Raw genomic sequence first — 14,865 nt, 5'->3', positions numbered from 1 at the left:
TAGAATCCTCTGGGACTTCACTAAGATTGAAGGCCTAATATATGTTCTGACATTATTATAAATTATTCCTCAGTAGATTAAATGGATATTCTTTTGACAAAATATTATTACACATATTTTTGTACCTTACCAAATCCCATTCTAGAGTTTTGGGTTTGGAAAGCAGGGGTGCACAGTTATGTTTATTAAGCCACATCTACTGGTATTAGGTCTTATTCCTGGCTCTGTGCTCAGAGGTTACTCCTGGCAGGGCTAAGCAGACCATATGTGGCGCCGGGGATCAAATGGAGTTGGCTATGTTCTATCTCTCTGGCCCCCTTTTTAAATTACATGCGCATTATAAGAGTGTAGAGAAAATAATTATAATCCCACATTCTCTCTCTCTCTGATGAGAGATGATCTGATGATGCACACACATCCCCATCCCTAATGGTCATGGAAAAATAAAATAAGTTAAAAGTCTTGGTCATGAACAAGGAGAAATTCTGATGAGCCATTTGGGAAGCTGCTATTACTATATGCAGAATTCCCTACCTCAGGCTGAGCAATAGCACAGCAAGTAGCCTTGCATGTGGGTAACCTCGGTTTGGTTCCCAGGACTGCATCATTGTCCTCCCACTGTTCATTGATTTTGCTCGAGTAAGCCCAGTAACGTCTCCATTGTGACAATTGTTACTGTGTTTGGCCTATCGAACACATCACCGGTAGCTTGCCAGGCTTTGCCGTGCGGGCAAGATACTCTAGGTAGCTTGCCGGACTCTCCAAGAGGGGCGGAGGAATCAAACTCGAGTTGGCCATGTTGGCCACTTGCAAGGCAAACGCCCTATCTGCTGTGCTATTCAGGACTGCATATGGTTCTCCAAATCCTGCCAGAGGAAATCCATGCACTCAGAGCCAGGAGTAAGCCCTGAGCACTGCTAGGTGTCAAAACAGAAAAAAACAAAACAAAGAAAAATTCCCCCTTCCTCACAATCATGTAATCACAGTCATCAAGTGTATAGTTTCACTGATGCCCCTGAGGTGAACTGAGAAATGCCCAAGAGGTTATTCTTTCCTGAAACTAAATTTATCTTTTCTTCTTTTTTTTTGTTGTTGTTGTTGTTTTTGCTTTTTTGAGTCACACCCGTGATGCACAGGCGTTATTCCTGGCTCATGCACTCAGGAATTACTCCTGGCGGTGCTGGGGGACCATATGGGATGCTGAGAATGGAACCCGGGTCAGCCACATGCAAGGCAAATGCCCTACCCACTGTACTATTGCTCCAGACCCTATCTTTTCTTCTTGAACATGTTATTAACTCAATATATATTGCTAGACTCCCAGTAAAAAAGAACAATTGGAAAATGACTCTTAAATGCTTGTTTTCTTGACTTTGTTTAAAGAGATACCAGTACTCTTGGATTGTTTCATGTTTCATTAGTGATCAGACTGCTGAAAGGCTAAAACTATTTGACAGTGTCTGACACCAAAGTTTGGTTTTCTGTTTTGTTTTAAATCTGGGAATGGACAGTTTGAGCCACACATCACAGTGCCCAGGACTCACTCCTGGATCTGTACTCAGGGCTCACTCCTGGAAGGCTCGGGGGATCGAACCTGGGTCAGCCACTTGCAAGCCAAGTGCCCTACCTGCTATACTATCGCTCTGGGCCCTCAGCACCAAAGTTTCTGAATGGAGATAACTAGCTAGTCCTATACTCAACAATAGCCAATTAAAGTCATATTCTCTGAGCTCAAAAAAAGAAAAAGATTTAAGGGTCTGAGAGCTAACTCAAAGGGTTAGAGTGCATGCTTTGCATCTGAGAGGCCTAGACTCAATGCCCAGCTCCTGACAGCACATGCATGATTCCCCAAGCACTGCCAGGAACAATCCCCAAGTATTGAGCCAGGCCTCTGAGCAACAGTACTGATAGGAAGGGAAACTACAACCACTTGCTTTCTAGTAGGTCTACTTCACTTTCTACTGCAACAACCAAGGAAATTAACTTGTTTCTTTTCTCCATCATAAATATGCTCTCCTCTTCTTGATGTTTTTTTCTAGCCTACAGAAGTCAACTATGGTCTCCTCCTTTCCCCCTTAATTCTAGCCTTTGGCTTTCACCAGGCTGAGGAGTATCTGAAGACGTTACGTAAAGGAAGGCAGAAAGAAGTTTGGCCACTGAAAACCACTGCCTCAGACCCCAATCCAGGCTGACATCAACAGTTGTGGGTTCTAGTCTGAGCCTTTTCACCTTACTAAACAGTAACTCTGGAAGCCTTACAGATAATTCAGTAGGTAAGGTGCTTGCCTTTCATGCACCTGACCCAGGTTCAATCCACAGCACCCCAAATGATTCCCCGCATCCCACTAGGAGTGATCCTTGAGCACAGAGCCAGAAGTAAGCCCTGAGCACTACTGTGTGTCCCACCCCTCAAACAAACAAAAAATAACTATTAACAATTCATATAATCTCTGAGACTCAGTTGAAAAAATGAAGTTAAAAATACCTTTAACTGAACAGGAGAGATAGTAGCTACAGCACATTCTTTGTATGCAAGAGGGCTGTGTTTGATCCTTTTTTTTTGGGGGGGGGGAGGGTACACCCAGCAGTGCTCAGGGGTTACTCCTGGCGGGCAAAGGGGACCATATGAAATGTTGGGGACTGAATCTGGGGGTTCTCTGTGTGCAAGGCAAGCACCCTATACACTACACTAGCTGTACTATTGCTCTGACCCCTGTGTTTGATCCTTGGCACCACATGATCTCCTGAGCTCTGCCAGGCTTGCACATCCCCAAGCACCAAGATAACAATACTTCCTGAACATCACCAGCTGTGGGCCAAAATCAAGAAAAGAATTTCAACTACTTCAGATGTTGGGAGAATCAAATGAGATATCTGTCAGAATGGTTAATAGTTCAAAAAAAATTTCATATGTCTGTGCAATTTCTGTCCCCCAAAACAAAGGTAAGTACCAGCAATTGCTTCTTTTCATCCCCAGAGCCAAAAGAAACATGGTAAAATTAGTCACTTCTTCACAATTCTAAGCTGTAGACAAAAATTATAGGCATACTAAAATTAAATGGGAAAAGTACCAACAAATGACAAGAGAAAAGTTAATATAAGCCTCAGAGTTATTTTGAGAATGCTTCCTTGTAGTCATCTCAGGACAAATGGCTTCTAGGCTTGTATCTAGGCTTCTTTAAGCTCCCTGAAGTTTGGAAGGACCCAGCAATGTCTCTGACTAAAAGTATAAGGAGAATGGACTAAAAGGTAAAATAATCACATCCCCAAACTGGTCCTTAAGCAGCAGGGTAAGAGTCAGAGAGATCGTTTTGCATGCGGAGGCACTGGTTCATTCCCCAACCCCAACCCCAGCACCAGTCAGGAGCAGCCCCTGAGAACTGCTGGGTGTGGTTCAGACACTAAAAACCAACAAAGAAGGACAAGGTAAGTCACTGAGGTGATGAGAAAACACCAGTAGGATGAACACAATGAAGTGGAGTAGGAAAGATCTGGATTTCAGTGTGACTTCCACCTGTAGACTAGGTAAGTAAGCCTTTTTAAAAATCTGTTAGATTCTTCATCTGCTAAGCAGAGAAAAATACAATCTACTTCAAAGGAATACTCTAATAATTTTTTAAAAGGGGTTACTTCTGGCACAAGTACCTTTTACGAGTCAGGTATTTTTACAATTGTAAAAATGTCAAAATTTATTGCAGGCAGGGGGTAAAACAAGACAAAACAACTTTCTTTCAACCAAAAAAACCTCACGACATGTACTCCTATTCAAACATGGAAGGCAATTTATATCTCAGTAGCAGAGGTTCTTATGGGTCATAGGGCAGTATCTTGAGACATGCCTAGCTGCCACGGCTGGGAGTGCTACTGACATCTAGTGGGCAGAGGCCAAGAATACCACTAAATGCCTGTTATACACAGGACAGTCCCCCACAATTACCTAGTCCAGAACATTCCCACAGCCTAGAATGAAAACTGCCCCATGGCAAGCACTCCTCTGTACACAATCTGAGTAAGCTCCCTTTCTTAGCCAGTTTCCTCCCTGACAATAAGAGAATAGACTGATCTGGGCTCCTAATATCTGCTGGGTGGTTCAAACACAATCATGAAAGAGAGGGGATATTCATCATTATGCATCTCTTTGTTTTGGTTTTGGGCCACACCCGATTATGCTCAAGGTTTACTCCTGGCTCTGTGCTGAGGAATCAGTCCTGGTGGTGCTCAGGTTCATGTGAACCTGAATAGGTTGCTAGCAGGACAAGTATCTTTCTCTTACCATCTCTCTGGTTTCCCACTCAGGTTTTTTTTTTTTTTTTTTTTTTTTGAGTCTCATCCAGGGGCAATTCCTGGTTCTGAGTAAGACTGACTTTTGCTGGTACTTGAGAAACCACATGTGGTGCTGGGCAACTAACTGCTTAACCCTTGTACTATCTCCCCAGCCCTCATCGTATCACCTTTCACAATGACATGTGACTATATAAAAAGCATCCACTCCCTGGGCAAAGAACAAAGTATACCAAAGTTGGGGGGGGGGGAGGTTGGTGTGGTAATATTCTTTAAGAATGCTACCATCTGGGGATAGAGAGAGCTCAATGGGGTTGAGTGCATGCTTTGGCAGGCAGGAGGCCTTAGTCTGATTCACAGCACAACACGGACCCCCAAAACACCACTATGAGTGTCTCTAAGCACCAACCCAGGAGGAACACCACCGGTTGTGCATCCCCCCAAAAGAACGCCACCATCCAAAGAAGGCCTCCTGCCAATTGATGTCCAAAACAGCTCACTGGAGCAGGGTGCTCTCATGAATAGTTATGGGATAGGAGGGCTTCTCAGAGGGAGAGAGAGGTGCAAGATGGAGCGTGGGAAGTGGGTAGGAACAGCACAGGCATATCAAAGAGGAGCTAACAGATGTTAAAAAGTGAGACATTGCTTAGTGTCTTACACTCAAGCCGCCTGGGTGGCTTAAACAACAGAAATTAATTTTTTCACAGTTCGGGAAGCTGGAAATCCAAGAGAGGTTCTAGCAGGATTTGATTTCTTCAGAGAGCTCTTCTGGCTTGCAGAACGATGGCTGCCATCTCACTGTGTCCTCACATAATGGGGTGAGAGAGAGAACTCCTTCCTCTCCCTTGCTCTCTTTTCATGGATCTACCACTTCTACAGGTTCAGGGCTTCATAATTTTAATTACTTCCTTAATAATTTTAATCTCATAATTTTACTCACCTCCTTAAAGTACTCCCCCTGCTCCCTAGCAATGTGGGGAAAGGGGATTCAAGATACAAATTGCAGGGGTCGAGTTGGGGAGGGGTGACATTTTTGTTTTTAAGGTGTCGCAATTTTATTCACAGTACTGGGCACCTTCAAACATGCAGAGTATGACTCGAGCCTCAGAGAGAAAGACTTAGATGCTAATTAAACATTTTTTTTCTATAATGAGCAGTCAATGAATCTTTCCTCTTCCAGATGCCTCCTCTATGGTATCTAGTCGATGAACTCCTGAAGCTCTTTCATGGAGGTACCTGCTTAGCATCCAGTGGACTTTCAGAGTCAGGGAAAGATCCTCCTCTTATCTGGGGGTTTCCAGCAAAGGCTAATCAGAATCCTTTTAGATATCATTCTCTCTTTTTTTTTAAATTTTTTTTTGGGGGAGTGCTTTTTTGGATCACACCTATTGAGGGGCCCCTTGGAGGGGGGTGGGTTGAGCTTCCCTCCCCGCCCCGAGCAGAGCTCCGGCAGCTGAAGACCTCCAGAACCAGCCACAACCATGCTGGGACCACTCTCCACACGCATGAAGGTACCAACAGAGGAACAAAGGCAAGCGGGTCCCGGGGCTGAGATCTCCAAGCCTGCTTGGATCAGGGCTGAGCATCCTCCACCCAGATCCTCCATCTTCCAGTAGGCAGGGGTCACACCCACACCAACTGCCCCTCCAAACCCCCAGCGCTGTGTAATCCCATCAACAGCCAAAACCCAGAGACTATAAAACCCAGTTCCCGTGACATCTTATTATCTCATTCTTACTTTGGACAACCTGGCAGGCTACCGAATGTAACCTGCCCACACGGCAGAGTTTGGCAAACTCCCCGTGGCGTACCCAATATGTCAAATACCAGTAACAATGATGGGTCTCATTCTCCTAACCCTGAAAGAGCCTTGAATACAGCACTTTTTAAAATCTCAGGGCTAGGGCAAAGGAGACGTTACTGGTGCCTGCTCGAGGCAATCGACAAACAACAGGATGATGGTGATCGTGATCATGACCTATTGAGGTTCAGGGGTTACTCCTGGCTATGCACTCAGGAATTACTTGGGGACCATATGGGATGCTGGGGCTCGAACCCGGGTTGGCCACATGCAAGGCAAGTACCCTACCCACTGTACTACTGCTCCAGTTCCTAGGCATGATTCTCAATTTGGGGACCTTTCATAAAAGTTCAGTTGCCATCACAGACCAATGCAGTAAGAATCTCTGGAGGAACAACTTGAGCATCCGTAACCTAAAATGCATCTCAAGTATGAGGCTGGAGAGCAGTATAGTAAATAGGATCCTTGCCTTGGATGCGGGTGACCCAGGTTTAATCCCTAGTACCCATAGGGTCTCCCAAGCACTGCCAGGAGTAATTCTTGAGTGCAAAGCAAGGAGTATTCCCTGAGCATCATCTGGTGTGATGCTCAAAAAACCCCAAAAAAACAAAAAACAAAAAATTCTTCCCCAGTAGGGGCCAGAACAACAGTACAACTGGTAGGGAGTTTGCCTTGCACACAGACAACCCCATAAGGTCCCCCAAGCTCTGCCAGGAGTAATCTCTGAGCACCCTGCACCCCTCTTCTCAGATTCTGATTTACTTGGTCTGGAGTAGAACTCAGAAACTCTATTTTTGAACAAATCTCCACTGACACGGAGGATCAGTCAGGTCTAGGGCAGACTATAAATTCCTGGTACTAAATTGCCTCTCCCTATTTGCCTGGTAACAAGTCATTTCTGTGGCTATTACTAAGATTCACAGATTCAGGTTTTACTTCTTGCTGTCTCTTCTAGCACACCATATTTGGGTAGCCCTTCATATGCAAAAAAAAAAAAGCACTTAAAGAAGAGACTTTCTTAAAACATGAGGGGGAAGCAGTAGGAGGTTTAAAAGAGTGTGAAGTTTACCAAGTGAGAGAGCAAGAAATCTGATGACGAAGGAGGGGTAGGAATTGGTCTCAAGAGAGAAGGTCACAGGAAAGAAAATGGGGCCTGCAAGGATTCAAATGCAATTAACATAGTAAAAAAAAAAAAACAACAGCATTCAGAGATAGAAGAAGGGCCTTGCTTTGGGAAAGAAAAGGTAACAGAAACCAACAGCATCCTCTGGCGCACCTCCCCCCCCCACCTCTGCCACAAACATCTCACCCATCTTCACCCTTACACCCATTGATATTTTCCTCAGAAAGAATGTCATGGACTCACTCAATCAAACTACAGGTGTATTTTAACAGGGAACACGACAGGAAGTAAAAACATTAGGGTTGATAAGAACTCTCAGATGTATTTACTGACTGAAGAGGAACCAGAAAGAATAACCTTAAGCTTACTGATAGCTCCTATCGGCGCCCTATTCCACTGGGCTAAATCCTGGCAGCTGGAGCTGTGCTATTGATCACCACATGGTGGTACATAATATCGAGTATCTCACCAAAATCCAGGCATCACTGATGAAAACCTCAATGCTGACAGAAAGGTCACAGCACAAGCCAGACAGACATTAGGAAGAGGGTCAGATCATAGTTCATCACCACTCAAGAAAATTGATGGAGACCAAAGTCAAGACACTTAGTTCTAAGTCAAATCTCACTCATACTTTGTTTAATTTGCCATATTATTTTTCCCCTTAATATTTCATATCTGTAAAACAAAACAAACCCCAGATATTTGACTAAATTTCATCTGAGGAAGCAAAAGTTGGAAAAAAGAAAAGAGCAAAAAAGATATCAAAAAGGATGTTAAGGGGCTGGAGCAATAGCACAGCGGGTAGGGCGTTTGCCTTGCACGCAGCCAACCTAGGTTCGGTTCCCAGCATCCCATATGGTCCCCTGAGCACCGCCAGGAACAATTCCTGAGTGCATGAACCAAGGGTAACTCCTGTACATCACCGGGTGTGACCCAAAAAGCAAAAAAAAAAAAAAAAAAAAAAAAATCATGTTAAGAATTATACTTGTGGGGTTAGAGAGAGAGTACCGTGGGTAGGGCGCTTTCCTACTATCTGGCAAACACCGGTTCAATCACGATCCCCAGAGCCCTGTCAAGAGTAATTCCTGAGTGCAGAGCCAGGAGTAAAAGTAAAAAGTAAAGTAAAGGCCCTCCCGTTGATCGTCGATTTGCTCGAGCGGGCCCAGTAACGTCTCCATTGGAGACTTTGTTGTTACTGTGTCTGGCATATCGAATACTCTCGGTAGCTTGCGGGGCTCTCCGAGAGGGGCGGAGGAATCGAACTCGGGTCGGCCATGTTGGCCGCATGCAAGGCAGACGCCCTACCCGCTGTGCTATCGCTCCAGCTCCACTCCTGAGCAACACCAAGTGTGGCCCAAACACTCTCACGCCCCCAAAAGAGCTGTATGTTTCTAGGGAGTCAGAGAGATAGTACCGTGGGTAAGGTGCTTGCCTTGCACACAGCCAACTCAGACTCGATCCCTGGCACCCCACACAGTCCTTTGAGTACCACTAGGAGTGATCCCTGAATGCAGAGTCAGGAGTAAGCCCTGAGCACAACTAGGTGTGGCCCAAAATAAATAAATAAAAGTATATTTCTAAAATAATTCCTCCCATAGAATGTTAAGCTAGTATATTTTGAGTTCATTACTATTCCAGTAATATAGAAACTAATCAAAGAAAAATAGATATTTTAGTAAAAACAAGCAATTTTTACCTTATCATTTAGAAGTGGTTTGATCTCTGTAAGCTGAACGTCCTGAAGTTCATCCATGAGGACAATGGTAGTAAAGGATTCTCAAGAATAAATCACGAACTCTGAAACAAAAGAGAAAAAAATTGAAAAGCTGGAAATAAGTGTTGAGAGGCCCTAGAGAAAATACAGTGGGTAGGGTACTTGCCTTGCATGTGGCCAACCCGGGTCTGATCCCCAACGTTCAAAATGGTCCCCTGAGTCATGCTAGGAGTAATCCCTGAGTGCAGAGCCAGGAGTAAGTTCTGAGCAGCACAAGGAATGTCTCTAAATATTTTTAAAGGGGTTTGGAGCAATAGTACAGCAGGCAGGGCAACTGCCTTGTGCGTGGCCAACTTGGGTTCAATCCCCGACATCTCATATAGCCCCCCCAAGTACTGCCAGGAGTAGTTTCTGACTGCGAAGCCAGGAGTAATCCCTGAGCATCTCCAGGGGTGGAAGAAGAAAGAAAGAAGAAGAGGAAGAGGAAGAAGAAGTAGAGGAAGAAGAAGAAGAGGAAGAAGAAGAGGAAGAAGAGGCAGAAGAAGAGGAAGAGGAAGAAGAAGAAGGAAAAGGAGAAGAAAGAAGAAAGGAGGTGAAGGAGGAGGAGGAGGAGGAGGAGCTAAATAAATGGTTACATTACATGTCTTCATTCAAATCTTACAGCTTAGTGTGTCATGCACTGCAGGACAATATTGACAAATTCTTGTTGTTGTTTCTGGTTTTGGGTCACAGCTCTGACCGTGTTCAGTTATCACTTCTGCTGGGCTCGGGGCACCATATGGGGTACAAGGGATTGAACCCAGGTCAGCCATGTGCAAGGCAAATGCTCTATCTGCTGTGCTACCTCTTCAGTCCCAAGAGATAAAAAGCTCCAAGATCCTTGCCTTCTCATGTGAGCGCCCCCTGCAACTGTGGCTTGTTTTTAACTAGCAGTATCTGGCAAAAGATAAGGAATGCGCATGAGTACCTGTATATTATAATTTCATATACAATTTTAACAATTTTCTTGCTGAAAAAAATGTACTCTGAAGATGCAAGCTGAAATGTTGGGAGAGGGCCAGGTAGCAAGGAACTGTGGAAAGCTCCAACTGAAAGCAATCAAGAAAGGGAATGCTGCCCACCAAAACATGCACTGGAAGCAAATGCCCTCCCAGGATGAGTTCTGAGAAGCCAGCCCCACCTGACAACAGCCTTGCAGGAGACCTATGCTTGAGTCTTGACCCTCAGTCCCAGAAACTGAAATAATAAATGGGTGCTCTGGGTTGGAGAGTGATAGTAGGGTGCTTGCCTTGTCCCACCAAGAGTAACCCTTGAGCACTGAGTCAGGAGTAAGTCCTGAGCATGACTAGGTGCAGTTCAACCCCTCCCCCCCAAAAAAGAATGGGTGTTCTTTTAAGTCATTATACTTAGCTTGCTTTTTTGGGGGGCCAAACCCGGTTATACTCAGAGGCTACCCCCAATTCTGTATTCAGAGATCTTAACCCTGTACTCTTGGTGGTGCCAAGGATTAAACCGGGATTCCTGCATGCAAAGCATGTGCTTAGCCTTTTGAGCCACCTCTCTAGCCCCGTGATATCCATATAGAGAGAGACATTACTTCAAACTTAGTGGCTTAATGGGACCTGATAGATTTTTTTCTTTTCTTTTCAGTTGGTTGGGTGCAGATGCAGGGCCTCACACATATAAAACAAATATTCTGCTTCTGAGGTACAATTTTTTAAAAATTGAATCACCGTGAGATACAGTTATGAAGCTTTCATGTTTGAGTTTCAGTCATACAATGATCAGGCACTCATCCCTCCACCAGTGCACATTTTCCACCACCAATGTCCCCAGTATCTTCTCCCATTCCACCCCTCCCCCTGCCTCTATGACAGACAACTTCCCCCATACTCTCTCTCTACTTTTGGGCATTATGATTTGCAATACAGATACTGAGAGGCTACTGCGTTTGGTCCTTCATCTACTTTCAGCACAAATCTCCCATCCTGATTGATCCCTCCAACCATCACTGACTTAGTGATCCCTTCTCTAATCCAGCTGCCTTCCCCAGCTCATAAGGCAGGCTTCCAACCATGGAGCAATATTTCTGGCCCTTGTCTTTACTGTCCTTAGGTATCAGTCTCATGTTATTTTATATTCCACGAATGAGTGCAGTCATTCTATGTCTGTCTCTCTTTTCCTGACTTCACTTAGCATGATACTCTCCATGATCATCCACTTATAAATAAATGTCATGACTTTCATCTTTCCTAACAGCTGCATAGTAGATGTACAAATTTGTGTAGATGTACTAAAGTTTCTTTAACCAGTCTTCTGTTCTCAGGCACTCTGGCTGTTTCCAGATTCTGGCTATTGTGAATAGTGCTGCAATGAACATACAGGTACAGATGTCATTTCTACTGTGCTTTTTCTGCAGCCTTGGGATATATTCCCAGAAGTGGTATAGTGGGGTCATATGAGTAAGGGTTAGGGCTAGGGTTTGGTTTTTTAAGTTATGCCCATATTGTTTTCCAAAAAGGCTGTACCAGTAGGCATTCCCACCAACAATGAAAGAGAGTCCCTTTTTCCCCACATCCATGCCAGCACTGGTTGTTCTTGTTCTTTTTGATGTGTGTCAATCTTTGTGGTGTGAGATGATATCTCATTGTTGTTTTGACTTGCATCTTCCTGATGATTAGCAATGTAGAGCATTTTTTTTCACGTGCCTTTTGGCCATTTGTATTTCTTTTTTTGAGGAAGCTTCTGTTCAGTTCTCCCCATTTTTTGATGGGATTGGAGGTTTTTTTCTTGTACAATTCTCCTAGTGTCCTGTATATCTTGGATATTAACCCCTTATCAGATGGGTATTGGGTAAATATTCTTTCCTATTCCGTGACTGAGCTACATTTTTATGCAACAAGAATTCAAATAACAGTCTTTGTCTTCACAGAACATATATTTCAGTCAAGTAGATGTGGAAGAGAACAGTACATTCAGAACTACACCTCAGGAAGCAATAACTCGATGACAGATTAAGGGAGTGGGAAAACTGAAGGCTAAAACTGAAGAGTTTGGTGAGAGGTCTCATTTTGTTTTTGTTTTGGGACACCCAACAGTACTTTCAACTTTCAGCTGACTCTGTGCTTAGGGATCACACTAGCTGGGGGTTAATATGTGCCTGGGGATTAATATGCATTATCAGGGATCAAAATGGGATTGGCAGCATCCAAGGCAACACTGTTCTACCTCTCCAGACTGAATAGGGGTCTTGATGGCAATGGAAATTAAGAATGGCAATGGAAATGGAGCGTGAGTTGAATCAAAGCTGCACTCCCTCACTTTCTCTTGCAAAGTCACAGCAATAGATAAAGAGTAAGGTAGCCCACATCCGATGAGCCCAATGCCACTGATCTCTTGAAATTTGTACTCATGTGTAATCTAAAACCCAGCTCCTGGAAGAGAACAGCGCAGAGTCTCCTGCCCCCGTGCCTGGCTGTCCTCACCGGGGCCCCTTGGAGGGGAGCAGGTTGAGTTTCCCTCCCCGCCCCGACCAGGGTTCTGGCAGCCGAAGACCTCCAGAACCTGCCACAACCATGCTGAGACTACTCTCCACACACATGAAGGTTCCAGCAGAGGAACCAAGGCATGTGGGTCCCGGGGCTGAGATCTCCAAGCATGCTCGGATCGGGGCTGAGCATCCTCCACCCAGATCCTCCATATTCTAGTAGGCAGGGGTCACACCCACCAACTGGCCCCCTGGCGCCGTGTCATCCCATCAACTGCCAAGACCCAGAGACTATAAAACACAGCTCCCATAAGAGAACAGTGCAGAGTCTCCTGCCCCTGCACCTGACTGTCCTTGCCGGGGCCCCTTGGAGGGGAGAAGGTTGAGTTTCCCTCCCCGCCCAGACCAGGGCTCCGGCAGCCGAAGACCTCCAGAACCAGCCACAACCATGCTGAGACCACTCTCCACACGCATGAAGGTACCGGCAGAGGAACCAAGGCATGCAGGTCCTGGGGCTGAGATCTCCAAGCCTGCTTGGATCGGGGCTGAGCATCCTCCACCCAGATCCTCCATATTCCAGTAGGCAGGGGTCACACCCACCAACTGACCCCCTAGCGCCGTGTAATCCCATCAATGGCCAAGACCCAGAGACTATAAAACTCAGCTCCCGGAAGCGCACGGCCGCATTTGCGGCCTTGCGACATCTTATTATCTCATTCTTACTTTGGACAAACTGGCAGGCTACCGAATGTAACCTGCCCACACGGCAGAGTCTGGCAAACTCCCCGTGGCGTACCCAATATGCCAAATACCAGTAACAATGATGGGTCTCATTCTCCTAACCCTGAAAGAGCTTTGAATATGGCACTTTTTAAAAAATCTCAGGGCTAGGATGAAGGAGACGTTACTGGGGCCTGCTTGAGGCAATTGATGAACAACAGGATGGTCGTGATGTGATAATGGTGGTGATGTGATCGTAATCTTCCATCCAAATAAATCAAAGATAGTCTATGTAAACAACAAACAGATTATGTTAGAAACAACAACGCGATTTCTGAAGTTATGTTATAGAAAGTATTATCACTTCTGCTTAAAGACACTATAGTTTCTGCTTAAAGTCTTCACTCTCTAGAATGAGAAACAGCAAGCTAGCATAGTGTGTGAACACACATGAGCACTCTCTGAAGATGCCCACGTAGAGAGGAACCAACTTGCCAATAACAATCCACCAGGCATGTGAGTGAGTCTGTGAAAATGTACTTTCTAACACCAATCAGGACTTCAGATAATAAAGGCTGGGGAGATAGCACAAAATTTAAGACACTTGCCTTGCCATGCGGGCAACCTGGGTTTAATCTCCCAGCATCCCAAATAATCCCCTAAACCCACTAGGAGTGACCCCTGAGCACAAAGCCAGGGATCAGCACTGAGCACAGCTGGGTGTGACCCAAACACAAAACCCCCCAGGGGCTAGAGCAATAGCACAGTGGGTAGGTCGTTTGCCTTGCACACCAGCGGACCCGGGTTCGATTCCCAGCATCCCATATGGTCCCTTCAAGCACCGCCAGGATGAATTCCTGAGTGCATGAGCCAGGAGTAACCCCTGTGCATCGCCGATGTCCGGTGTGACCCAAAAAGAAAAAAAAAAGTACTGAGGGAAGAGGAAGTTGGCAGCACGAAGACAGAGTAATGACAATAAATCCTTCCTCCTTGCAACAGTACAGGAAGTTGCGAGAAGATGTTGTAAATCTAGATACTGCAGGCAAGTAATTTCCACCAAGATTCCAAAGATCTAGGGTTCATCTCCTCTGCCTTAGCTCTGAATTCATCCATCTAGAAAACTACAATTCAACAGTTGGGATTTCAGACATTCAACAAATATTTACTGGGTAACAGTACAAAGCATTATGGAAGATAACCAAAAAAATCCTCGTAAAGATTCTAGGAGATTTCCAAAGGGTTGAGATGGCAGGTCTAAAACAAAGTACAGGGTTCATGGGGCTGGAGTGATAGCACAGCAAGTAGGGCATTTGCCTTGCACATGGCCGACCCGGGTTCGATTGCCAGCATCCCATATGGTCCCTTGAGCACCGCCAGGAGTAATTCCTGAGCGCAGAGTCATCACCTGTGCATCACCGGGTGTGACAAACAAAAAAAAAAAGAAAAAAAAAGTACAGGGGTAGGATCTAGTGGGTAGGGCACTTGCCTTGAACATGGCCTGGTATCCCACTGATTCCCTGAACACTGCCAGGAGTAATTCCTGAGCACCGCTGGGCATGACCCAAAAACAAGCAATCAATAAAACTAACTACTTAAACTTGAAAGAAGTTGGATGGAGGGCTGGAGGGATAGTAAGCAGGTATGATACTTGCCTTACAAGTGGCCAACCTGGGTTTGATCCCTGGAATTCAATATGGTGCCCTGAACCCTGCTGGGAATGATCCTTGAGTACTGAA

The 14,865-nt window shown here is 45.2% G+C and overlaps 1 protein-coding gene across 2 annotated transcripts in view; it reads right to left on the bottom strand.

The window, feature by feature from the left end:
• The window catches only part of NDRG3 (NDRG family member 3), an 86,792-nt gene that overhangs the window by 54,286 nt on the left and 17,641 nt on the right, over nucleotides 1-14,865 (bottom strand). For both annotated transcript variants that reach the window (XM_056121486.1, XM_056121487.1), the window contains exon 2: nucleotides 8,905-9,005. In XM_056121486.1, coding sequence (XP_055977461.1) covers nucleotides 8,905-8,961 — 57 coding nt within the window. In that variant the 5' untranslated portion in view covers nucleotides 8,962-9,005. The remainder of the gene's footprint in view (nucleotides 1-8,904; nucleotides 9,006-14,865) is intronic.

The sequence above is a fragment of the Sorex fumeus genome, unplaced genomic scaffold (genome assembly GCF_029834395.1).
Source record: "Sorex fumeus unplaced genomic scaffold, SorFum_2.1 ptg000044l, whole genome shotgun sequence".
Taxonomy (NCBI): domain Eukaryota; kingdom Metazoa; phylum Chordata; class Mammalia; order Eulipotyphla; family Soricidae; genus Sorex; species Sorex fumeus.
Note: the sequence above shows the minus strand (reverse complement) of the source record. Positions and strands in the feature narration are given on the sequence as shown.